We start from the raw sequence: 25,037 nt of genomic DNA, 5'->3' as shown, positions 1-25,037 counted from the left end.
GAATGGATTTGAAGTAATTGTTTTCATTAGAAGTATTGTATGCTCTGTACTATTCCTGATGTTGGCAGGATTATTGGTCTCCTCTGCAGGTGGTCTCTGCTATCCCATTATGAACTCTTGCTTCTGATTTCATTCTGTATCATCTGTGCTTAATATAGCCGAAGCAGATTAAATGTTCACCATCTGAAAGGAGAGAAGGCATTTTGTTAAATTCTGTACAACAGTGATGTTATATGCTGATGCATGGCAAATTCTGATCCTTCCTACTGGGAGAGGGATAATGAAAGAAAATTAGACTACTTTAAAACATTGTGTAGAACATGCAAAATGTGAATTTAGGCTTTACATGTGCTGCAGTAGATTGTTTTATTTTCATAAGCTAAGTATTGAACTAATTATTATCCTAGCGATGCTCAAATGGCGAGGAATTTCTCACTAGCCAGCCATGTCCTCTGCATAGGATGTTTCTTCTGTTTACTCTGTGAGATCCTCCTAGAGCTCCTAATGATGCAGTTCATCTTTATGTGAAGTTTCAGTTCCTGGTACGCATTGATTGAAGAATGCCTTTGAATCTCCTGTTCCTTTCAGATACCTTATTTCTAAGTGTAAACCTGTTGAACAGTTGCATAAGAGAAATGGGGCTTAGCAATACCAACACCGTAGTTAGATGAAGATCTCTGGTATCTCTCTCTCACAGATTTATTGTTTCTGGCTGTTGATTCCTTAGCTTATGAACATTTGTCATCTTCAGATGTTAGGAGCTGTCTGTGTTTTATGGAGTTTGTGCCTTTAGTCTGAGATAATGTTTTAATGGGTGGGGGTTTTTTCATTTGTGGTAGTTCTTTTCGTAAGCAATTCGACTATGTATCATAGCAAGACTCACCATGTAGAGACCTTCCTGACATAACTCAACAATCTGTTTCTTGTAATTGATTGTATTGAGCAGTGCTGTCTCCTAAAAATGCTATTTTCTTTAAAATTGGTGGCACAGTGGGGTTCATTTTGTGTGCATATACCTTGATGGCCAAAGAAAGTGGAAGGTTACTTGTGAATTGGGGGGAGAAGAAAATCTTCTATCAGCTGTAATTATGGGTTTTTCCCCCACCTGTCAAGAAGTAGCCATAACTCACAGGGTAATTAAAAAGATTTTTCTGAATTTCAGTTCCAAAATGATTAGACCTTGACTTTTGAAATCTCCTTTTAAGCATTTACTTACGAATGCTATTTGCATGGGAGACACTTACTTACACTAGTTGTGTAATATGAAACTACACAGATCCATTAGAAAAGTACAATTAGTACTATAATGCCTAAGGATTAGATGTAGTTACTTTTTTAAATTAACTTTGGGTCCAAGTGAAGGCACGTCTCTGCAAATGTGTATATACAACTAGAAATAGTGAAAAATAAGAAGAACTACACCAAAAAAGCTCAGGTCTTTTCAAATACTTCAATTAAAATTTAACCTTGGAACACAATTTGATTATAAATACGTATCTCTGAATTCCAATCTGTATAAAACTGCTTTGAGGAGTTTCATTTAATATCAGTTGATCTTTTTGTAAAAAAATAAAAAAAATCTTAAGAAGAAATGAATAGTGATAGATGCTGGATACTTTTTGCAAAGTAAAATGACATTGACAACATTTCTTCTGTTTTTGAATCATTTTAGACAAGATTGGTTTAGAGTTTGTAGAAGCTATTGCAGGCTTGTGGATGATCATTGTCACCACAAATGGAATTGCTATTATTTTCTGTCATGTTATGTATTTTGTTATGCAAGCTTCACTACATAATTTTCAAGGCATGGCTGTGGCAAGCACCTATATTCTCCAAAAACATTCTCTATCTCAAATAACCTATAGTCTTCTCCCATTGTTTTATAATGTCAGAGAATAGTATATTTTATGTTCCATATTTGTTCTTTTACTATTTAGAGAGTTGCGTATATCCAGTATTATCAGTCTGGTTACTTACACAATCAGCATTTTAATAATTTGACTTTTACATTTATAGGTGAAGGAAAATGGTTCAGAAACATTGATTACTATCGCTTAGATGGTTCAACTACAGCTCAGTCAAGAAAGAAATGGGCTGAAGAATTTAATGATGAAACTAATGTGAGGTGAGATCTCTTCTGATATATACGCTTAATTTTCCCCCTTCTCTTTCTTTTGTTCTCTGTTTCTTTGTTACTTGTATTAGCTTAATGACATCCTAAGGCTAGAAAAATAAATACCACAATGTTGTCAGGTGCAGAACTTGCACAAAAAACACGCAACAGAATAGGTTTCTGGTTTCCGGAGATTACTTCTATTTGTACTGATCAATACTTGTTCAGTGTTTCCTTGCTGTTTCATTGTTGTTTAGATTGTAAGCAATTTGTATCAGACACAGTCTTTTTATTACAATTACTTACAAGGATATAAGGACCTAGGAAGGTCAGAGCCCTGTGGGGTCTGGCCAGGAGATGGCAATCACTTGCCCAGTCAGAAGCATATAGCTCTCTTAGCTGTCTCCAGAATTGTCTCCCAGCCATCCTCTGTTCATACAAGATGGGACTTTCAAGTCTGATTTGGATAGGTAGGTAGATAGGTACAAACTGGTACAAGTTTAATGAAACTAAGGAGCTTCACCTTCCTATATCTGTTTAAAAAATAAAGTATGTAGTTATGTTACAGTCATTTATAATGTACAGAAAAAAAAGTTAACTGGAACAAAGTAAACTAACTCAATGTTAATACTCTTAAATAGTTTATTCTGTCAGGTATTTGTCAAGAGCTCATTTTAAGTTGAACCTGAGTGAGATGGGACTCAATAAAAGCAGATACATCAAAGAGACAGTGTCATTCTAGAGTTACCCTGAAAATTTGCTAGCCAGGCAACAGTTTCCATAGCATGGGATATGCCTGTTTAAAATTATGGTTTAATTTGATATAACTAATTTTATTAGAGTTTGAAAATGCAAAACCAAAAATTTCTTCTTACCCACCAGTTTTTGTTAACAGTTGGTTTACAGAAGGCCCTGAATTTCTGGGAGTGTGTGTTTTGCTAGAAGTGGTGTCTTTGTAAAATCTGCATCTGTTTTATGCTTAATACAGTATTTTAATGAAGTTTTTGAGTTATTTCAGTGTATGAACAACTCCATAGTAACACAGCAACAGGGGAACAACAGTTGTTTTCCAAAATATTAATATTTTGCAACTTTTCTCTGTTCCAGAGGCCGCTTGTTTATTATATCCACTAAAGCAGGTTCCCTCGGAATTAACCTCGTGGCTGCTAATAGAGTAATCATCTTTGATGCTTCTTGGAACCCATCGTATGACATCCAGAGTATTTTCAGGGTTTACCGCTTTGGGCAGAACAAACCTGTGTTTGTATACAGGTTCTTGGCTCAGGTAGGTTTCTGTCTGATATTTTTGTGATATTCTGGTCATGCAATCAAATTCATAAACTGTAACTATTTGGACTGTAACTGTTTGGACTGGTGTTGAAGTCTGTAGTGGTCCATGGTCATCTTCCAGCCCTAATCTGATAGCAGTATTTGGCCACTGAAAAAGTTTTTGAAGGAAAGATTGGTAAAATAAGTAACAACTGAAATTATTTCCTGTTAAGCCCATCTCGTCTGACGCTGTAACACAAATTATCTATGCTTTTTTGAAGTATATTGCTGTTATTTCTGTTAGGAAGTGTCTTGCTTCATCTTCTAGTTCTTCAGGTGTTACAGAGTAGACTGCAGACCTTTTCCCAGTAACAGTACTTAACTCTTGATGGAGTCACTATTTGCTTGCCAACTTAAATAGATGACTTTTTGTAGCATGTTACTGTCAGACATGGGTTTTTTCTTCAGGCTCCGGTCTATTTTTGTAGTTTTCTATGTGCACTTTTGAACTGTTGATATCCTTTTTAAATTACGATGTTCAGAACAGGCTGTGCTGTTCTCATACTTCTCGTAGTCATCATCTTTTTTAAAAAAAAAAAAGTAATTTTCCTTTTTTCATCAAGGATCTAATTTTTTCACACACAGCTGTGATGAATTAGACTTGACTGCTTCCCTTCCCCTCTCCTCTCCACCCCAGTGATATGGTATCTGTTTTCCTTTTTACAGGCTGCTCAAAGCAGCAAAATAAGGTATACACTGTGGAAATTGCCATTTTTTTGTCATAATCCTACTTTGGGGAATGGATCTCTTCACTACTGAAAAAATATGTTTCTTATTCTAGTCAATAGCTAGATTACGTCTGTCACATACACAATTCACACTGCTTTGTGTTTGCTTCCAGGATGTTTTTCTTTTTTTTTTTCCCTCAGCAGACAAAGTGTTTTCAGGTAGATTTGTAGATACGGGGTCAAAGAAATGAGGAAAGTAGAGCACTGTTATGTTGGTATTCTAGCTCTCTTATATTTGTTAGGTTTTTTTCTATATGACAAGAAGGTCCAGTATTTGTATGAAAGCGAGTGTCTTCATTTTTTAGGGAACAATGGAAGATAAGATCTATGATCGTCAGGTAACAAAACAGTCATTGTCTTTCCGGGTTGTCGACCAACAGCAAGTTGAACGGCATTTTACTATGAATGAACTTACAGAGCTGTACACTTTTGAGCCAGATTTGCTGGATGATCCTAATTCAGAAAAGAAAAAGAAGAGAGATACACCAATGTTGCCAAAAGTAAGTTGATGCACATCACTAGGAATTACATGCTATAAAAATAACTTACATCTGTTTAAGGACATGGGGTATTTGGTCCTGGAAGAAGACTGCTGTGATTTCACTTTAGAGCAGTATTTTTCACTTCGAATGGAGGTGAATAGCAGGTACACAATAAAACATGTAATTAATATAGCAGATGGTATAATGAACTAGATAATGAGTTTCCCTTCAATGTAATGGGCAGTATAAGAAAAAGATCTTAAGTTAAAAGACAAAAATTTAAAATCAGAACAAACAAAAATACTTTTTCACACAATTTGAGTGAATAGAAGTTTTACTGCAGGAAGCTGGAAGCCAAGAACCAAATTAACATCTAAGTGGGTGCTGGTGGTACCTAACATTACCTCAATTTGTGATAACATATCTGTGAGGTGATACTATACTTCAAGGTCTGGGTTTTATCTACCTAGGTAAGACTTCGCAAGAGTCACATTAATCCATGCTCTCCTTTGCCAAGCCTTTTTGTTTTTTAGTTCCCTGTTTAACTCTTCTTGTAGGGACCATTAATAGAGATACGGTAGAGACAGGGAAAAAGTTGCACTTATTTGCTGTTTAAGTGAGGAAAACTGGACAAGCTAAGAATTTCGTAAGCTATTTTTAATGTTGCCAGTACTAGCAGAGACCAGTGACGTTTTTGTAGACAATCATTTACACAACTTAGTGAGAATGCTGATCTGTACTCTGAGATAGTTTGAAGTAGTGACGTCAGACCTTTTTCCAACTTGGTGCTAAATGAACTTTTAAGATCATAATCGTTTGTTTTCACTGAGGCCTGCCTAAATCTATTAGTAACGGATGTGGCATGTCTAGTAGTGGTTCATTGTCACTGCTCTACATAGTAGTGGTTCATATCCTGTGTGGTACTTAGGGAACTGAAACATTTGCTACCTGAATTGAAAAATAAAAAATATAACTTTTACAGTCAGGCAGAAGTAAACTTCAGGGGAAAGAATAACTGGTTCAGTTATTTTATTCTTTTTTTCCAAGTCAGTTTGTATTTAAGATTACGCTAAGGTTTTGTACTTTGTCTAATTATATTCTTTGTGTATGTGGTCTGCTAATGACTAATTCATCATTAAGCTGTTGTGCAATTATCTTTGCTTCTTACCAGGTAAATAGCTAGTAAATGGTAACATGTAAATGTGTGACCCGTAGTTAGTTAACTGGATACATTTCTGAGTTACTGTTGTGTTTAGGTCATTATACAGTGTCTGGGTGAGGGGAGGGAGGTTTTCCACTTCGTAATTCTATTAATTTCCAAGGAAAGATGGTATGCTTTCCATTCTAGACTATCTGTAGACCACTATAATATAATAAATTGTGGTCAGGCATCACATTGGCATTCTTAATAGTTAAGCCATTCTCTGAAACAGTCTATTAGACCACCTACAGTGTCGGTGCAGCTGCCGGGGGGATTTAGGAAGTGTTAGCCGTGTAAGTGTTAGTCACTGTTGCACATGCATTTTAAAACCCTTGAAAACAAACTTTAATGACTGTATCTAAGCTCTTTTTATGACAGTGTTTCTCACTGTAAGCAGTAAGTTGTAGGTGACTGAAAATTTTATTTTACCTTTTTACTATGTTGTACATTTTTTATTTTGGCAAATTCATTTTTTTTTAGCTCCTAAGACATCCTCCTTTAGGTTGTAATTAATGGTATTTATTTTATCTTTTTTACGTTCTTAGTTATTTTATGCCATATACATTTATGCTTCCACAAACTCATAGCTAATGCATCACCATTTGCTGCTGCTACTTATTTTTAAGAAAATAAAAATAGGTTGAAAACCTATGAAGCAACCAAGTATGTTTACTCAAAGCATTGATCAATCCAATGCAATAATCATATTTTGGAAGTTACTTGTTTCCTTTTACAATAATAAATTAATTAATGAATGAAGTATAATGTAAAAGAGAAAGCTTAAAAACCCCAAACTTAGTTTATCATTCAGTTTAAAATACTAAGTTCGGTATTAGTTCTCTTCCAACCATCAGTATAAGGTTTGTGTAAGTTAAGTTGAATACAAACTTTTAACCAAGTCCCTGGCTGTAAATAGGGCAAATCTGTGTACTGGAATTCTCTTTGTTTTTTTCATGGTTTTAGCAAATGGTATTGAATGGAATTCCGTCCTTTTAAAGATTTGCATCCTAGTATATACTATGTGCACATTTCTAATCTGTTTTTCATGTGTCGCTGGTATAGTTGTGGTGAAAACTTCTTCAAAATGTTAGAGGCGGGAAAAGTGTTTCTAGGAGTGCTAATAAAAATCAGTAGCTGTCATCATGTAAAGTATTGCTTGCAATTTGGGCTTTGGGCAGGGAGTCTGAGAGTAGGAGTGAAGTCTGTCCTGTCAGGCCATCAAATATGCCTGAGTGGTGAGTTATCGTGAATGAATCCTGGGTAGTTCAGCCAAGGAAAAATGCCAAGCGATTAGTTAGATTTAGGGTGACTTCTCTGCTGATTTGGCATTGACCTGCCTTGCCTGGCTGAGCAGTGCTTAGTGCCAAGGTAGAAAACTGTCACAAGGGTGTTTATATTGGAGAACTCTGTTTCATTTGGTACTTATGTTTACTGTTTTGATGATCCCACTTTTTTCTAATTATTTTTAGCTGCATTTGTCTTCCCTGTGAAGCTCAGCTGATTGGGATATTTTATTTTCATTTTATCCACAATTAGGTTCTTGCTTTGCACATAAAACTGAGCTAGTCCAGTAGTTGCAGTGACTCCTTCCTTGATTCCTGTGATCTGTTTAATTGAATTGTGGCTCATGCCTTATTTATAATATCGTAAGTTTAACTTTTATGTTTTATTTCCTATTCTGTCTTTTTTTGGTCTATCCAAACCTCTGCAATACTATATAAACAATCAAAAGCAAGTATCGACTGTAGGAGATGCTGCAGTGGATGTTACTCTCTAAATTGTGCAAGATTATTCATTCAGAAAGTTAACTATTCCTTATTTCAGTGTAATTTTAGCAGAGGTGCATGATTTAGCTTTATAATTATAAAACTTATTAAAAATTTAATTTAACAACACACTTGGAGCATATTTTTTTTAAAGTTGATTAAAAAGACTATTGATATGCTTATGAAAACCTTTTATTGTAACATCGATTAATTACACAGCATTTGGAGATTAAAATTTTCTTTAAGATCATGTTGCATGATATTCCAATGCTCTGTTCATGGTAAGTGCAGCACACCCAACCTGATCTCTGGAGCTCTTAGCTGGAAACAAAGGCCACTAAAACTTTACCTGTATTACTCTTCCATCATTGAGCTGTCTGCCCCTTGCTTACAAAGACTGGGCTGCTCCTTTATAATTACCAGCGAAGCAAAATAGGCATTTAGGCTAAAAGAAGGCTTTAGTTCTGTCTCTTACAGGTTTTGTGTATAATTGTCTCTCTTTGTCTTCAGGCCTCTTTTACATCTTCAAAGCATAATCTGTTGAACAATGTTATCGCTGTGTAATTTTGCTGTTGTGCAGAGACAGTAAGGTAAGGGATTACCTTTGTAATCCTCAGCATTGGTGTGAAATGCCCAGTAAGAACGCATAAATATACTAAAAGTGTCGAGTGGAGATACAGCCGGGCTCTGAAAGAACAGATTCCTCAGAACATGGGCAAAAAGATGTTTGAAAGTACGCTTTTTAGACTTGGCCCCTTCAAAGCATGCTTTTTAGAGGGTGTTCTGAATAGGAATTTGGTGAAATGTTCTCCATCTTTTCTTCAACCATCTAAGCATGAATGCGGAAAAACCTGGAGGGGTGATAGGTTTTCTGCTGGATGTCTGCTCAGTCAGAGAACTTCTTGATTTCAGTGACACCCCACAGCGGGAAGGTTCTTTAGGTATGCAGCCAGGAATCGTGTATGTTGAGGAAGAGTGATTCAGAGCTGAGCATTAGGGTTCTTCTTGTAACTCCTAGTTTTAACACACTTCTCAACTTCTTTGATGTAAGGAAAAAATGTTTTTTTAATTCTTTTGCTTCTAATGGGTTAGGAGAATTCATTCTATATTGTTTTAAAAGTCAGAAGTAAAGCCGTTATGTGAGTGAAGAAACAAATACTGCTTGATTTTTAAAACGTATCCTTGAGAATTTTGTTCTTGCAATAATCCAAGTTTCAAAGACCAGTTTTCTTAGAAAGCATTGTTAGGGGGGAGGGAGATGTTGAATGTTGCTATTTTATATAAAAAGCCACACAGCTAATGTGCAGTATGTAGCTTTCCTGGAAGCTTATCAAAGTTTCATGTCAACTTTTAATTTTAGCAGCAGTTTTTTGCCCTTTGCAGTCTGAACAAGACCTTCAGGTTTTCGAGGAGTGCTGAGGAACCAGTGTGTACAGTTCTTGCGGGGGAAAATGCCTATTGCACTACAACCATAACTTCATAGTGCCATTTCTCTGCCCTTACCCCTCTGAAACAGCTTCTACGTCTCGAACAATGTAAATACTTGGTTTTAACAGAATATTTTTATGAACGTTGTTCACATGAATTACTAAATTAGTCTTAACTTCCACTGCTTGATTTTATTCATCCGCTATCCCTGCAGAGTTGAAAAGGACTACTTTAGAAATTCAGTCCAAAGAAGGTGTAACAGGTGTCTTAAGACTCAGTAATCACTCAGTCAAATTTGCTGTATTTAAGTATAGAAATAATTACTGTATATAGACCGTGAGCTTCATGCAAATGTAGTGACTCGTTATCTAACACAGACTAAAGGCATAAGCAGGTTTTGTTATTATTTCTGTAGAGTAGCAGTTCAAAAGGAAAAGATGGTGTGAAGTGAGAAAATTCTGTTTAACGTATTAGGATTGTATTTCGGGTGTTACATTTTACTTTGCTCTGAATTTAATAGTGGATCTGGAGTCTCTTTTTAAATCAAGATGAATTATGACTGGGCTATTGGTTTGGGTTTTTTTTAAAGTAGGTTCTCACAGACTCTTAACACTCAGCTCCCGAAGGATTGTATACTGGGGTAGACTTGACTGATACGTGGCTAATGGGGAAAAAGTTTTTTCACCACAAATACTGATAGCCGGACTCAGTGATAAGTGCAATACTTGTGGCTTACTTGGGCAGTGCAGTACGTATTTCAGAGCAGTGTATATGAGGTGGGGGCTGGACAAAGACAAAATGGGGGACGCTGTGTGTCCCTCGGAGCTGGCACTATTGTACCCTCTGTTCCTTGCTTATTCGTCGGCGATCAGAGTGTTCAGTGGATTAGAGTGGCAGTCACATTTTTATGTGAAATGAAAACTTGGCTCAGTTGCGGTCGTGTAATGCAGATTGGAAAAGCAGATTAAAATAATAGTTCAGATTCAGTTGGATATAGTATGTCATTATTTTATACTACCTCAGGACATAGCCAGGGCATGTGTTTTACTGTAGTTCCATACTAGGGGACAATTTTCTGAATTTTGGAAGGCTGTTGATCTCAGAAGAATTTGCTGCTTATTTAAATTCATTTTTATTTTTAATCTTGGTATTAAATGCACAATTGGTTGAGAAAAACTTGTTTATGAATTACAACATAACTCCCATTCCTTCATGGAGGATTTGCTTTCTAATACACTTATCTCTCTATAGCATTTAATTTACATCAGGATTTTAAAAAGACAAACCTTTTTTTAAAATTTAGAACCTTTTTTTGGTATCTCTTCATTTTTTCATTATCACCAGGATTTCATCTTAAAGCTTATAAACTAATTGATAATCATTGTTCTATCAACAAGCTAAACAAATTAAAAGGAATACTTATTCTGATGATTTTGTGTGTGTGTAAGGTGAATTTATTAATTTTTTCATTGTGAAATTAAACAAACTAAATGGCAGTACCTTCCATATCCCAGTTTTCAAGCTCCATCATTAAAGTTAATGCAGAATAAAGTTTAGACAAAGAAAAGCAAACACACAGTTGGATGTAATTTAAACCACATTTTGAAGACTGTGTTGGCTAAGTGAGTGTGGATTATATTCCAGTATTGTTTTCAATAATAGTGTTACCATGGAAATTAATGCATATGCATGTCTACACACTGATGTACAGCTACGGTATGCTGAGAGTGCTTTAATTGTGTTAGCTTACTTTTGTAATATCTTCTTGACTTCTTCATTCACTTCCTCTAGATGTTTTCATCATATCCTATTATTGCATCCTCTTTCTGCCTTCTCTCCCACCACCCCAAAAATACCGTTATTTGTTCCTTGCGTCCATTAGTCATGCAGATATTACATTGAATATTTTGTTGCAGAGCTGGCGATGAAAGCATTGATTCCAGTTTAGGGAGACCAGATAGTAGAAGAATGAAACAAAAGACTAGCTTAAATAATTGGTTAACATAATTGAGTTTTAAACACACACAGAAACAAACAGCTTTCTGTTGTGACAACATTACTGGTCAGGACTTCCACATGCAGTTCCCAGTGTTGTTGCAAAAATCTGTTTGCTTGTGGGTACAAACCATTTTTTCCAATCATTGTTCTATCTAGATTATAAAATGTCAGGGTGGGACAGTTTATATTTCTGTTTGTACACGTGCCTAGCAGAATAAGGGCATGATGTGGAGTGGGCCTGTAGGTATTCATATAATTCTACTGCAAAAAGTATATTCAGTGTATTCACTGTCATTGGTTTCAGGAGTGGTCCAAAAGTTCAGTGAGATACTGGTTTTGTATTATGAATCTTAGAGTGAATGCTGAGCTATAGTGGAGCTTTCTTTTATGTATATGTTTATATATATAAAAAACACAGATATATGTATACAAAATGTTAGTATGTCTGTGAACAAAACCTTCACAGTAGTTTGTCATTATAAAGGACATTGTCAATATTTCAGTTAACCTTAAAAGCAATTAAGCATTAGGGGTTTTGTGGAATATAGAGGTCTAAATTGCAGCCTGCTGATCAAATCCAGTTCATAACAGTGATTTGACCTTTCTTAGTCCAGACGGGTGGGGAACTATTTATCTCGACATGTATCTTAACAGTTTTAAGAAAGCAGCCTTTTCTGTTGAATGCTGATGGACAGTTGATGGACCAAAGTACTACTTAGTGTTTTAAATCCAGTAGAGGTGCTCTTTATATATTGTAGATGCAGATTATTGGTAGGTCCTCTCAGGTATCCAGCCTAAGCAAAGGAAAAATCATTGAGCACATTCCATTCTTTTTAGGTTCTTAAACTGCATTTATTGTTGTGGAATCTGAGTGCATTCCTGTGGTTCATTAAGTGATTGGACTGTCGTCTCTGTAACAGATTGTTAATCCATTACGCTCCCTCTGAGGAAAATTGTACTATTAAATTATTTTTTAATTTTGTTTCGCTGTGAAGTGCTCTGAGCTGCTATTTGTGAAATTGGGTCAAAGCAGTAAGTTAGGCATGCGTGAAGAGTACATATAGTAGAGCTACTGAGTGACTTCTCATTTTATCCTCTTCATTTGAACAGGATACAATTCTGGCAGAATTGCTTCAAATCAATAAAGAGTATATAGTTGGATATCACGAACATGATTCACTCCTGGACCATAAGGAGGAAGAGGAACTCACTGAAGAAGAAAGGAAGGCAGCATGGGCAGAATATGAAGCAGAAAAGAAGGTAAAGCTATCTAATCACATTTACATATATGAAAATAACCTTTCCAGATTTAAGTACCACTTGCCTTCTCAGTTTTTTGGGGGAAATTAATTTTGTTATAGGCCAAGAAATGGATATGTAAAGCAATTTTTGACATATGAAAAATGGAGATACCGTGTCTTGTTTGCTCTTTCGATGCTGGTCTTCTGTGTGTATTTTCTTTGTTACTGTCATTTAAAAGTTAGTTTTTCCTTTTACACGCACATTTTTTTCTATTTCATAATAAAACTCAACTCATGTCCTGTGTGATACCTCTCTTTTGCCGTTTGAGGGAATTTCTAGCTGCATTAAAGGTATACAATTGATTCCAGAATTTTTTGCTATGATCCCACAAACATATGAGCATCTTCCAGAAAGGACCTAAGAGCTTGCTTCCCCCCCCCCCCCCCCCCTATTATTCCCTGCATCTTGTTTATTTGGTATTTAAGTAGGTGGCAGAATGAAGAAAATTGTAAATTGGCTACAGGTTTGGGATTTTTTTACTGTAAAAGGAATATAATAACTTGGTGTAACTGGAGTCTAATAGCAGAAGATTCCTGGAAAGTCAAAGTTTGGTATTCAGATTTGATCAGTAATCTGAAAGTACAAAAAGTGGATGTATAAATTGCCACTGACCATCTTGCATGAACAAATTACAAATGAAATGGAGTACTGGGAGAAGGTTTTGTGAGGGAGAAGAAATAGGAAGATGTAATACAGTAAGCATGGAAGCTGCCCTATGAGAAATCCATATGGGAGATGAGCTTTATATTTGTGCTAATAAATTATACATTTAACTTCTTCAAAATTAGCTTACAGTCAGGTCAAACTCAACATTAAGTAGCAGGTTTGCAATATAAAGAATGCATCTGAAACAACTGAAGATACACTAATAAGCCTTGGTCTTTTTTTTTTTTTTCCTTAGTATACCAAATAATTATAATTAAGCTAAACTCCGGAATTACTCAAGGCTAGACCTTAGGTTCCTCTGTGATCAAAATGCCCTTCTGAATTGAGGTTCGGAAAGGATTTTCAGTTTGCTGAGATAGGTTAGCCTTCATGCGCAGTGTACAGTGCTTGTAGTCTTCTTTAAGGGCTGATTTGTCTGCGTATGGTATTTTGTAAGTTATTATGGAAGACCATGAATTATCAGAGTTATTGTAAGTGCATTTTGTGTTTTTAAGGGCTTGACTATGCGTTTCAACATGCCAACTGGGACCAATATGCTTCCCACAAATTTCAACTCTCAAACACCATATATTCCTTTCAATTTGGGTGCTCTGTCAGCAATGAGTAATCAACAGCTGGAGGTAAGTAGCAATCCAAGTAGTGTAACATGGCTGTGTTGCTGCAAGCATGCATGTTTTTTTCTGTCACAAATAATGAATAATGTCATTCTTAAATACCTTGATATCTATGTAATTGTATCCTATTTTTAATAGGGTTTTTGTGTGTGTGTGTGTAGCTACACTGAAGTCTGACTTGTATGGATATGAACCTATACCTGTGTAGTGTCTCAGGATTCTGGAAGATTAACTGCATTCTTTACAGACATTAATTACCACATCTAGCTTTCTACCTTCATCTGTCTTCTGTCCGAGAAGGAATGGGAGAGAGGGGAACGCATGCTCTGTTCCTCAGTTATCTTAGGTCTTGGTTTGCCATCGTAGCTGAAGTAGCTGAGGACGTTTCTTCCTAATAAGATGCCAGGCTGTAAAGTGCAGGAGTTGAAGCACAGTTGTCTTATGGTACCTACTAGTGTCTGGTGAGGCTCTAACAAAATCTGCAAATCAGGGGGACCTGTGTTGAATACACCTGAAGAATAATACACAGTGTGCCAGTATTATGCTAAAATAGATAATTTAGCATAATAGATAACACTTTGAGCACACAGAATGAGTTGAAACTGTAACGTCGTTGAAGTCAGTATCGCAGAAAATTTGCCTGGGTAGAAATGTAGCACTCCTGGGATGATCTGAAAACCTTTGGGTACAAAACCAGTTTTTTATAAATATTGTCTGCTGTACAAATTGACAGATTTATACATGCTGTTCAACTACTCTATGCTGAAATTTAGTTGTGTGGAAGCTTAGACTCACTGACTTGTGCAAATGGAGCGAAAAAAGGTGCACAAGGCAAAGATGAAGAAAACTTGTAAAAGGTTGGCAAAGAAATGTGTTCTTTGTATCTGTGCTTTAGAATTAATTTTGTGGCGTTTTCACAGGACCTTATTAATCAAGGAAGAGAGAAAGTTGTGGAAGCAACCAACAGTGTAACTGCAGCAAGAATTCAGCCCCTTGAAGACATCATTTCAACCATAGTGAGTGAAATGGATAACTGTAGGTTTAGATCAGGAGATGGGAAAACGTTAAACATTTATCGGGCAAAGAAATTACTATTGTATATGGTCATTCAGCTAATTAATTGCATTATTAATGAATATAATTTCCAGTTTGTGTTGACCTTTATCCCTGCAGCTTGCAGTAACCCTTAATGGTACCTAGATGACACAGAGCTTTAGAGAACTAGCAGCTTAGATCCATAATTATTTGCCATGCTCTGAAAATGCTGATTTTCTACAAATAATAATAATAATACACAAATAAGATGTATTTCTTATATCTTGTCCTTATCTATCTGTCTTGGGCTGCCACATTTCTCACTTGCTCCCAATAATCTAGAGGTGTATTAAACCTTAATTAGCAGTTAGAAGAACTAATAACTCATAGTTCTGATTCTGGTGAAGTATAATTTTGCATTTCCTGGAAATTGGGCTGTGTTTTAACTCTTGATGTAACTCTGAACATAATGCAAGACCTCAGTTACCATTACGCTTCTGTTAAAATGACTGGTGCCAAGAAGGTTTCGTTTTTTTTCCTTTTCAGTGGAAAGAAAATGTAACACTCACAGAGAGCCAAGTACAGGCCCTGGCACTAAGCAGACAGGCAAGCCAGGAGCTTGATGTCAAGCGCCGAGAAGCCATCTATAACGATGTCCTGACTAAACAACAAATGGTAAAATATCTAGTATTTATTTGATCGACTGTCCATGTTTGAACTGGGATGTTGAGTATGGACTTTGCATGTGTGTGTTCATAAACTAGAAGTGTATCTTCAGGAACATAAATAGGTACTTCCAGAATGTGTGTTTCAATGGGTCAGGTATTTGCTGGCATTGTGTGATGGTGTATGTGACGTAACATCAGGAGATGGTGGCTTCTGCAGTGTGTTGGATCGCATGGCTCAGCTTCATCGAAGGAGACTCCATGAGAAGTTCACTTACAAAAAAAATGCTTGCCAGATTTTTCTGTTGAAGTAGTTTGCTTGAAGGTCATGAGGCTTAAAGAGAAATCTGATTCCCAGAGCTCAGAAAGCAACTTCCAAAACACACATCTTGGAAAGTATCGGTAGTGGTTTTTTGGCTTAGAATTATTTTGCAAAACCTGAAAGTTGCCCAGATTATGTCAATGGGAAGAGTTTTCTCTTAGGCAAACAAACTTTTAGCGACAGTCCACATGCAGGACTTTCAAAGGGAAGATAAATGGTACCTGACAAATAATGTTGTAACTTATACCTGGGAATAATTTCACAGTATAGTGCATGTTGCTGTAGCAACTTACCTAAATGCTGCATGTGATACAATAGGCAAGTCATTAAGAGAACTTAGCCCTAAATGGTGTTACTAAATGGTTTCTACAGTAATCAGCTTGTGAATACCATCACATTAGTGATGGTGATAACAATGGTGCTTTTTTCCTTCAGCCACGCTATCCCTAACAAATTGATTTTAACTCTGAACTTGATACTCGCAGCATTGAGACGGGTCATGCACTTACAACAGCTCTACTTTCCCTTCACAGTTAATCAGTTGCGTTCAGAGGATACTTATGAACAGAAGACTACAGCAGCAGTACAATCAGCAGCAACAGCAGCAGATGTCTTACCAGCAAGCAGCAATGAGTCATCTCATGATGCCAAAGCCTCCAAATTTAATCATGAATCCTTCCAACTACCAACAGATAGATATGAGAGGAATGTATCAGTCAGTGTCTGGTGGTATGCAGCCACCACCATTACAACGAGCACCACCCCCAATGAGAGGCAAAAATCCAGGGCCTTCCCAAGGGAAATCAATGTGATTTTGCACTAAAAGCCTAAAGGATTGTTAAAATCAGAGAAAGAACTTTTATTTTTTTAGGAATCAATGGCTTAACAGAACTCAACTGTAAAAAAAAAATAAAAAAAAAAAAAAATAGTTCGGTTGGTCCCCTTAAATGCCATGTTCCATATTAGTGTTTCAGCTTTGTTTAAATAGGACATAATGTTCTCCCTGTTGTCAGTGATGTTGCCTAGAATCTTCTTACATATGTTGAGTACAGGAGATAACAAGTTGTTTTCAGTGAAAACAAGTCCTCCCATAACAGTAGCATCTCCGCAGGTTTCCTGTCTAAACTCCTATGCTTGCTTTTAGTAGCTGCGAAGCTGTCATCAAATTTGAGAAGCTTAGGAAGGACTGCAGGTCTGTATGTTTCAGTATACCATATGTGAATTGTAAACAGCTGAGTTCTTGATTAGAGTTGATTCCTCAAATTATGGAATACTTTTCTGCTTACCCATTTCTTTATATTAGTGGGAATATTATAACAGAAATAGTCTAGTTTCCTTTTGACTGAGGTCTGGACTCATACTATCTCATCTATGCTGAATGAAACAGGAACTGAAAATACTCTTTGAAACAGAATTGAGTGCAATATTCTTAAATACTACTGCTCTGAAACTTTTGAGTCATGCAGTTATATAGAAACTGTGTATACAGCCTTAAATAGTGACTTGGGGAAGGTGATTGTTCTTCCCTAGTCTTCTGCCATTTTTTATTTTCAGTTTTATGTGATGGAATAACAAGTGGTGATCTTAGAGGTGGAGATGTTTTTCCTTCACAGGCTAATTTACTCTATGCGGAGTCCAATACAAAGTACATTTCTGTTAACTCCTTAATGCTGGTGCTACTGTCTTTTCCCATTGCCGGCAATGGGAGACGGGCCAAGAAAATTGAATTCCTGGTATTTGGGGGGTTAAAATAGTGATGGTGGCCAGGGGCAAACCCTGTTACATAAACAACTTCAAAATGGCAGAACCATTGCTGATTTAAAATCGATACAAAGAAAGTGCTGTAGCAACTTCCAGAGCTGCCAGAACAGTGAAATAACTTTTCCTCTATTAGGTAAGAGTTTTCGTTATGCACTCCTCCCCGTTCCCTTTCATTTGTGTGAAAACATGATTTAGTACACAAAGAGCTTGATTTTTTTTTTTTCATTTTGGTTTGTTGGTTTTTTTTGTTTTTGTTTTTTTTAATGTAGACCAGAGACAAATTTCTGGTTTATTATATATCATTAGCACTCTCTTTACCCACACTTTTTGTGTTTGCGAAGATCTAATTAAATACAAATAGGGCTTTTCTTTGAATATAGTTTGGTTGATTCTTCCCCCCCACCAAAAAAAGTTTATAATCTGGGGGTAAAAGTAAGTGACGGGAACATTTGAGGCAATGGTGTATCGACTACAGAGAACTCTGGAGAACTGAGCGGATGGAGGCGTTTGCTCCAGATATTGCTGGACTCTTCTGACTTGCTGACATGAACTAAAATTATTTTGGTTTCTGGAAAGTTTCTTGCAGGAGTTTGAGTTCTTGCCCTGAATGGACAAGTGGGTTTTGCATCTAAATATGCAAATCTTACGCGATACTTCATTTTGTGATTGAAACTTGGTTTGTGATCTGAACAGCGCTTGTGATCTGTTGCAAAACCCGCTAACAAGTTGCTGTCTTGGACTCTTTTATTACAAGATACCACAAAAGAACCTCAGTATGTTCTAGTGCTTTGCCAGCTCTACAATTAAATTTAATTTGGGGGGAGGGGAGCAAAAAGAGACATACTCAGAATAGAAGAAACAAAACGTGAGACTTTGAGACAAACATTTGAAGGCAGATGTACTCTCAGCAACTCTCACCGATACTCCTACGTGTCGTGAATAAGAGAAGTACTTTCTACCAAACCTGGGAATGTTCAATGGAGTTTTACAGTAACTCAAAGACTTAAATGTGGAAGTTTTAGGCAACATTTAAAGGCACATTTTTTTTCATTCTGGACAGAAGTATGGATAACAGAAGACTAATGCATAAGAAGAAATCCGAGATAAGCATTGAAATAAAACTTGGACCACTTTGCATACATGTTTCTCACTTGACATTTTAGCTGCATAACAATGTGCTTTGAGTATAACATCAAGCTTTAACAAATATTTAAAGACAGAACATACATCAATAAGATAATAAAAGGCTCATTTTTATATTTGTTTTAGATGTTTTAACTAGATGAAATGGCTTAAGATGACGAATAAAAATGTTGCTTGTAATACAGTTTTGCCTGCTAAATTCTCCACATTTTGTAACCTGTTTATTCCTTTGGATGTAAAGCGTTTTTGCTTAGTATTGTGATATTGTATATGTTTTGTCCCAGTTGTATAGTAATGTTTCAGTCCATCAACCAGCTTTGGCTGCTGAAATCATACAGCTGTGAAGACTTGCCTTTGTTTCTGTTAGATGGCTTTTCAGTTCTGTATTAAATAATCTTAAGTACTATAGAAAAGGTGTCCCCTCTTCCTATAAGGCTGTTTTGTAATATATATAAGGACTGGAAATGTGTTTTTAAAAAGAAGAAGCATTCAAGTATGACGATATACTATCTGTGTTTTCACCATTCAAAGTGCTGTTTAGTAGTTGAAACTTAAACTATTTAATATCTCATTTAATAAAGTGACCAAAATACATCAACGTGCCTTGTGCTACATTCACAATACAGCGTTAACTCCGCAGGGATACAGGCCGAGAACGTGTCTTTTGAGAACGGCGCTGCGCTGTGAGTTTAAGCTCTCTTACTTTTTTTACACGGGGGTACCTGTTACTGGATGTAGCCATTAATTTCATTTAGGGAAAACAGTTGTGGTCCAGGTTTTCAAATGATAAGAAATAATAGTAGCTTTTGCAGCCAGTCTGTCTGTTAAAAATGAAGAGTGAGTTATCGCTCAGCGATGATCAGTTGTTACGAGTGAGGTGAAGTTCTACTTGGTCAAATTAGAATAAGCTGCTTGTATGTTTTAAGCTCATAATTGTGCTTCTCCCTTTCTTAGTTATTAAATCCCACCTGGCAGGCAAAAAAACCCCTTTCCTATGCAAAAAAAAATGGCATGATGGTTGTGTTTTAAATCTGCCCCTATGCTCATTCCCTGTATTTGAAGCTTTTTTTTTTTCATGGCTCCTGGACAGTGCTGCAGCCACCTTACTGCCCTGGCTGGGTCTGCTGGGGGAGGTACAGCTGGGCTTGCCCACAGCTGAGAAAGGGCAGATGCTGTGGAAATCGTGTCTGGTGTGAAAATAATCAAATTGTTGTAAGGGGCGGTGTGGGGAACGCGTTTTTAAATATCCCTGTAACTTTTAAGTTCGTTAAAAACTGAGAGAGGGCAGCGGGAGGCTCGTGCATGTGGTGGAGGCTGGATATCGGCTGTCTGTATCGGGCTGGGGAGCGTCCTGGGACGAGTCCCCTGGACAAAACGGGCCTGCAGGGTGCTCTGACGCTGAACAGCGACGTTTTGGTGTGTCGGGTGTTAAATGCTTACCCTGTGGGATTTCTCGTCCTTACCTGAAAAGCAGAACCACTCTGAGGAGGGTAAATAAGAGTAAATTCATCAGTTCAAGCAAAAGGAGTTTTGGAGTTGGATACGTTTTCAACATTTGTGGAAAGACAAGTGTCTGACAGCTGGAGATGTGTGGAAAAACGCTGGTGTTGCAGTATCGGCCACGTTAAGCGTGCAGCGCCCGAACTTCCCTTCCCAGACGTGCTCAGGTGCCAAAAGAACCCGGCGCACACCCTCTGTGCTGTAGAACGTACCCCGGAGCTGCGTCCCAGCCTCGAGCACCAGCGGGACTTCACCCCGGCGTCTCTTCGGGAGAGCTGTGCTGCCGTGAAGGGTCGAGAGCGAGCTGCGGCTTCGGAGGTGGTTTGGGTCTCGGAGGCGTGTGTAAACCTTCCTCCAGCCGTCGCGGGCTGGGCGCTCCGCGGCGAAGTCTCTGGAGAAGCTCCAGGTCCGCCGTGTGTGCGCAGGATGAGTCCTTCGTCCTTCTGTGCGGGACCATGGGCCGCCCCCGCGCAGCAGGCACATAGAAAGCCATTTTTTCCACCCGGTTGCGGCTCCTGTATCGGCTGTGCCCGGTGGTGAGGCGGCACGGCAGGGTGTGTGACCGAAGGAGGGTGTTGGGAAAAGGGCTGAGGTCTGAAATGGGGATGCTGCTCTGGGGGGGGAAGGTGAGCGCAGGGGGAGGTGGGGGTCACCCCTTGGGTCTGCGCTCGGCCACTTTCGGGGTCTGATCTCAAACGCCACCTCGGCTTCGTGTTTAACGACTGGTGCGCGCGAAAACTATTTGAGATGCTGAATGTGGAACGGTAATGGATACCTGGGGCGTTAATCAAAGCCTAATCCAGTGGCGACGGCTACTTTTATAATTTGATTGCACAAAGCGTTTCTCATTTCTGTGGATTCTTGCTGATGCCCGTTAGCAGCAGCGCAGGTGGACACACGTGCTTGCTGTGTGGTGATCTGCCATGCTCAGTCACAGGCATCTTGGTGCTAAATTCTTTCTGGTACGCTGAGGGAAGAGCCTGAGACTCCTCAGTGGAGTTGACTTTGCAGGTCTCTTACTCAAACCCAGCCAGCGCAGGTGTGAGACTACATCCTCAGTACTTTCCATCATGAGAATTTAACACCTCTGAAGCAGTTACTTGCTTGGGGAAGGAAAAAAAAAAAAAAATTCAAGTTTTATGCTGCCTCTTGCATGACTTAGTCCTCTTGGTTTAAGTTCCTCTCTACAATCCCACCTCGCGCTGCCGTCTTGGCTGCTGGCGGTGTGTGGATCACAGGCCCTGGCGCTGGGTTTTGCTGTTTGTTCTCCCCTCCTGACTGCAGGTGTGTTTTGTCTTTACCTTAAAAGCAGGATCAGGGTCTGCATTTGTACAGCTTCAGCCACAGAAAGTGCTTTTCCCGTGGTGCTGCCTGTTGCGTTCCCTGCTCTGTCCCAGGAGCTGAGCTCTGTGCCTGTGTTTCTCACCGTAACTCCATCGTCGATGGCTGCCTGGGGTGCATATAGCACCTGGAGAAGCAGCACATCGCACCTACGTTGCATGTTTGCCTGTGAATTACTTTCAGCACAGGTCCCTGCTATGTTGTCAGCCCTCCAAGTCGTTTTCCAGCAGGGCCTTGGTGCTGTTTTGCTCTCCAAAGAGCAGAGAAATCATTTACTCTGATCTGCTGGTTAATAAACGATACTGAGATACCAGGTAACCCAAATAGTACTCTCGGTGTATCGTATGTCCTGTGGCTTAGGGGGAGCACTCGGTAACCTCACTTTATTTCCTCGTAGCACCTTTGTCATTATAAAGCTTTCTGGATTGAGCTCAAGCCGGACTTGGCCCTGCAGACCGCTCCCCCCCTCACCGGGATGGTTGGTGTTTCAGCCAAACCCCTCCCAAGCACGAGTTGACTCCAACTGTTGGGTTGTGGGAGAGGACATCGCCCTTTGGATGAGGTACCCGGGGTCATCTTCTACCACCAGCGCTATCCCAAGGGCTGTGGATGTCTTTGTCTCACCATCAACAAGAATTTCAGCCCTTCTCCTTCAGGGGTGCTCCGTCCCCGGGTGCCCTTTTGGGAATGTCTCAGCCACGCTCCCGCAGCTGCGACGCATCTCTCTGGATGTTCTGCCAGGTGGGACAGCACCTAACCAGAAGAACGGCACCTTCCCTGCCTTTTGGTGCTGAGTTTCTGGTCTCCTTCTGCAGTTTCAGACTCTCCATCGCGTTCTCAAGTCTCTGGGGCCTCCGCTCCTTCCCTCCCATGGAGAAAGGAGCACTGAGCCCCACGTCCCACCCAGGCGAGCTCCCCGTGGGCAGCAGGGTGTCCGCGGGGACGTCCCTGAGGCCACGTGTGCATTGCCACTTGTAGGTCTGTCTCCTTGGTCCCCTCCGGGACCGTCCCCGTGCCTCGGATCACGCGCCAAAGCTGGGGAGACGGGCTTTTTTGCTGGGTTTGCGCTGTGCTGTGCTTGGCACCGTGTTGGCCTCACGCAGAGGGTTCTCCTCTGTTTCTGCATCCCTCCGTAGCGAGACTCAAGAACTTGCCCATCTCTGCTGCCAATCTCCTCCCTCCTGCTTTGCAGAGCTGTTCCTGGGATAACGTTTCCCTTAGAACATGCCCACCCTTCTCGAGTGGAAGGAGAAGGGTTGAGAGCGATGCCTTTTGTCCTGTTTACTGTGGTGTTTTCAGACCTGTGGCTTTTTGTATGTAAAACAGCACTGGGTGGTGAAGGGCACAGCAGGGTTTCTGCGGGACCGCAGCCACCCCCTGCACCAGCTGCCTTTGCCTTCCCTTTGGGAGCAGTTTTTCACCTGGCCGTTGTAACTTTGAAGCGCATGGAAACTATATGAGCTTGAGATCCCAAACACAGGTTGACATTTCCTTTTGCTAATTTAGGAGAGGGTCTCACAGGTTGAAGCGTCGCAAATGTATTTTCCTCTAAAACTTTCCTAGCAGGAGCAGGGGAGCCCCTGGGACCCATCCGCCACCGCCAGAGCAGATGCACCTCGGCCAAGGCACCGTACGCTGTCCCGGCTGCAGGGTCCGTCTGCCAGCCCTTTTGTAAAAGCCTCCGAGCTGAAGAAGCAGTCGGCATCTCCCGTCGGCTTTTGCCGGGCAGAGCGGCAGCTGGTGGGGTAACGGCTGGACACGGGGACGGGATGGAGAGGTGAACGTGTCCGCGTGAAAACACCCACTGCGCATCGCTGACTGCTCCCCCTGCCACTCAAAACGCAGCCAAAGTCTGCGGTTGTTAATTCTGCTGTTATTAAGCTCCCAGGTCAGTCAGATTCCTCATATCTTTAAGTATTTTGTTGAACCAGAACCAAACCCGGTAAATTCCTGCTGAAAGCAGGTTGCTGAAAGCAACCATTTGGGTGGGATTTAGCAATGCTGAATTCCCCCTTTAAAGAATGTCCCTTATGGGAGATGACACCAACCTTTACCAAGGGGTTTCCAGTAAATTCTTTGTGGATTTTGTTGTTTGCAAGTATCGGGTTTTTGAACCCAGATCCCAAAAAGGTGTTTTACACCATCCCTCGCACCTGCGCGTCCCTTCGCAGCAGGAGGCTCTGCTGATGTGGCTCTTTGATTTGGGTATCAGACAAACGAGTCCATCCCACTGCCAAACCAGCTCCCTTTTGAGTTGGTAAAACATGTACTTGGCATTGCTGAGGTCAGGTTTTGACCTTCATTTTGAAGAAGAGGAGCAGGATCTTAACCACTAATCTTCAAGTGCAACGCAAAGCCCTGGCTAGAGGAGAGGGAGGCAGGATCATTCTGGGGGGCAGAGCGAAGCTCGAGGTCTGAGGGATTTCCCTTTGCACAGGGGAAGGTTGAAAGTACAATTGCACTTCAGGACCCTTTTTCTGAGCGATTGCGCTCCTGACGTGGTGGCTGAGGATGAGATGCTTCAGCAGTGACTCAGAGGAAGAAGGTAAATAAATACTTTTTACTTCAAACGCGGGATTAAATTCCTTCATGTCTGGATCATTCAAGGTAAAGCTCCTGTAATCTCCTCATTGCGATCCGCAACCCGTCATCTGGTGGCTGCTGGACCCGTGGTGCAGGAGCAGTTGGGGCAGCGAGGGGACGTGGCAGGGGGGACGCAGGAGGTGGCAGAGAGGGCAAGAGACGGCCGGGAGCAGAGCTGGGCACCAGGGCTGCTGCTCCGTTAGTGGCGCATCTCGTGAAGAAGCTGGCGTGGATCATCGCTAAGTGAGTGGATTCATCCTGGGAATTCATGGCCTGAAGCTGAACGAGCTGAGATTTTACCTCGATTGCTTTGCAAGGAGGAGGCTGAGAAACAATACTGTGAAAAATGCACTTGTGATAAGGAAAACCCCAACTCAAAGCCACTACATCTGTATTTGTACGTATTTTTGCACACTCCGGAGAACCATGTTTCATACCAACCTCTCCTCTGTGCTGCAAAGTGCCGGTAGCAACTACAGTCTCCTGCTCCCACCATGTGCTAAAAACCCTCTCTGCTGATCATGAGGGACAAAAAATAAACTGGGATAATTTCTGGAAGCTTCCTCTGCAATTTTTGCGACATCCCAAGCCGGCAGCAAGGGCAGACGTGTGGCACAAGCGTCACTGAAGGCCTGTGCTGGCTGCTGGGGTGAGCTGCAGAGCAAAGCCTCCACCGTGAGCGTCCCCAGCCCGGCCAGCCTGACCAGAGAAGGACTGCAGCTCTCCGGCACAGCGCCAGCAGCGGGTGGAAATGTGGGGCTGGTTCCAGGCTGCCGAAACACTGGCAGGTTTGGCTGCGCCCAGCGGGAGGCAGGAGCTGCCTCAAGGCAGAGGAGAAGTGATGGGACTGCAGGACCAGGCAGCTTCTGCAGAGGAAAATGCCACCCAGCCATGAACGTCCAAGCACTGCCTGCAGGGATGAACTTCGTTCATGGTAATTGCTTAAAAACGAGGGTTTCTTTTAAATTGCTTTTGTTGCTTTCTACTTTTTCTTCACTGATTTTCTATGATGCTTCAGGTAAGTCTCATGTGAGATGTGGTGGTCTTACTGCAGGAACGA

General features: G+C 40.1%; 1 protein-coding gene across 3 annotated transcripts in view; it reads left to right on the top strand.

Annotated features, from left to right (window-relative positions):
- ATRX (ATRX chromatin remodeler) overlaps window positions 1–19,147 on the top strand; it is an 89,237-nt gene extending 70,090 nt beyond the window's left edge. For all 3 annotated transcript variants that reach the window (XM_069810924.1, XM_069810922.1, XM_069810923.1), the window contains 8 exons: window positions 2,017–2,125; window positions 3,221–3,398; window positions 4,476–4,670; window positions 12,156–12,305; window positions 13,508–13,633; window positions 14,548–14,643; window positions 15,209–15,337; window positions 16,183–19,147. In XM_069810924.1, the coding sequence (XP_069667025.1) occupies window positions 2,017–2,125; window positions 3,221–3,398; window positions 4,476–4,670; window positions 12,156–12,305; window positions 13,508–13,633; window positions 14,548–14,643; window positions 15,209–15,337; window positions 16,183–16,461 (1,262 nt within the window). In that variant the 3' untranslated portion in view covers window positions 16,462–19,147. The remainder of the gene's footprint in view (window positions 1–2,016; window positions 2,126–3,220; window positions 3,399–4,475; window positions 4,671–12,155; window positions 12,306–13,507; window positions 13,634–14,547; window positions 14,644–15,208; window positions 15,338–16,182) is intronic.
- The last annotated feature ends 5,890 nt before the right edge of the window (window positions 19,148–25,037 follow it).

The sequence above is a fragment of the Haliaeetus albicilla genome, chromosome 23 (genome assembly GCF_947461875.1).
Source record: "Haliaeetus albicilla chromosome 23, bHalAlb1.1, whole genome shotgun sequence".
Lineage (NCBI taxonomy): Eukaryota > Metazoa > Chordata > Aves > Accipitriformes > Accipitridae > Haliaeetus > Haliaeetus albicilla.
The sequence above is the reverse complement of the archived record's forward strand: the minus strand, read 5'-3'. Positions and strand labels throughout refer to the sequence as shown.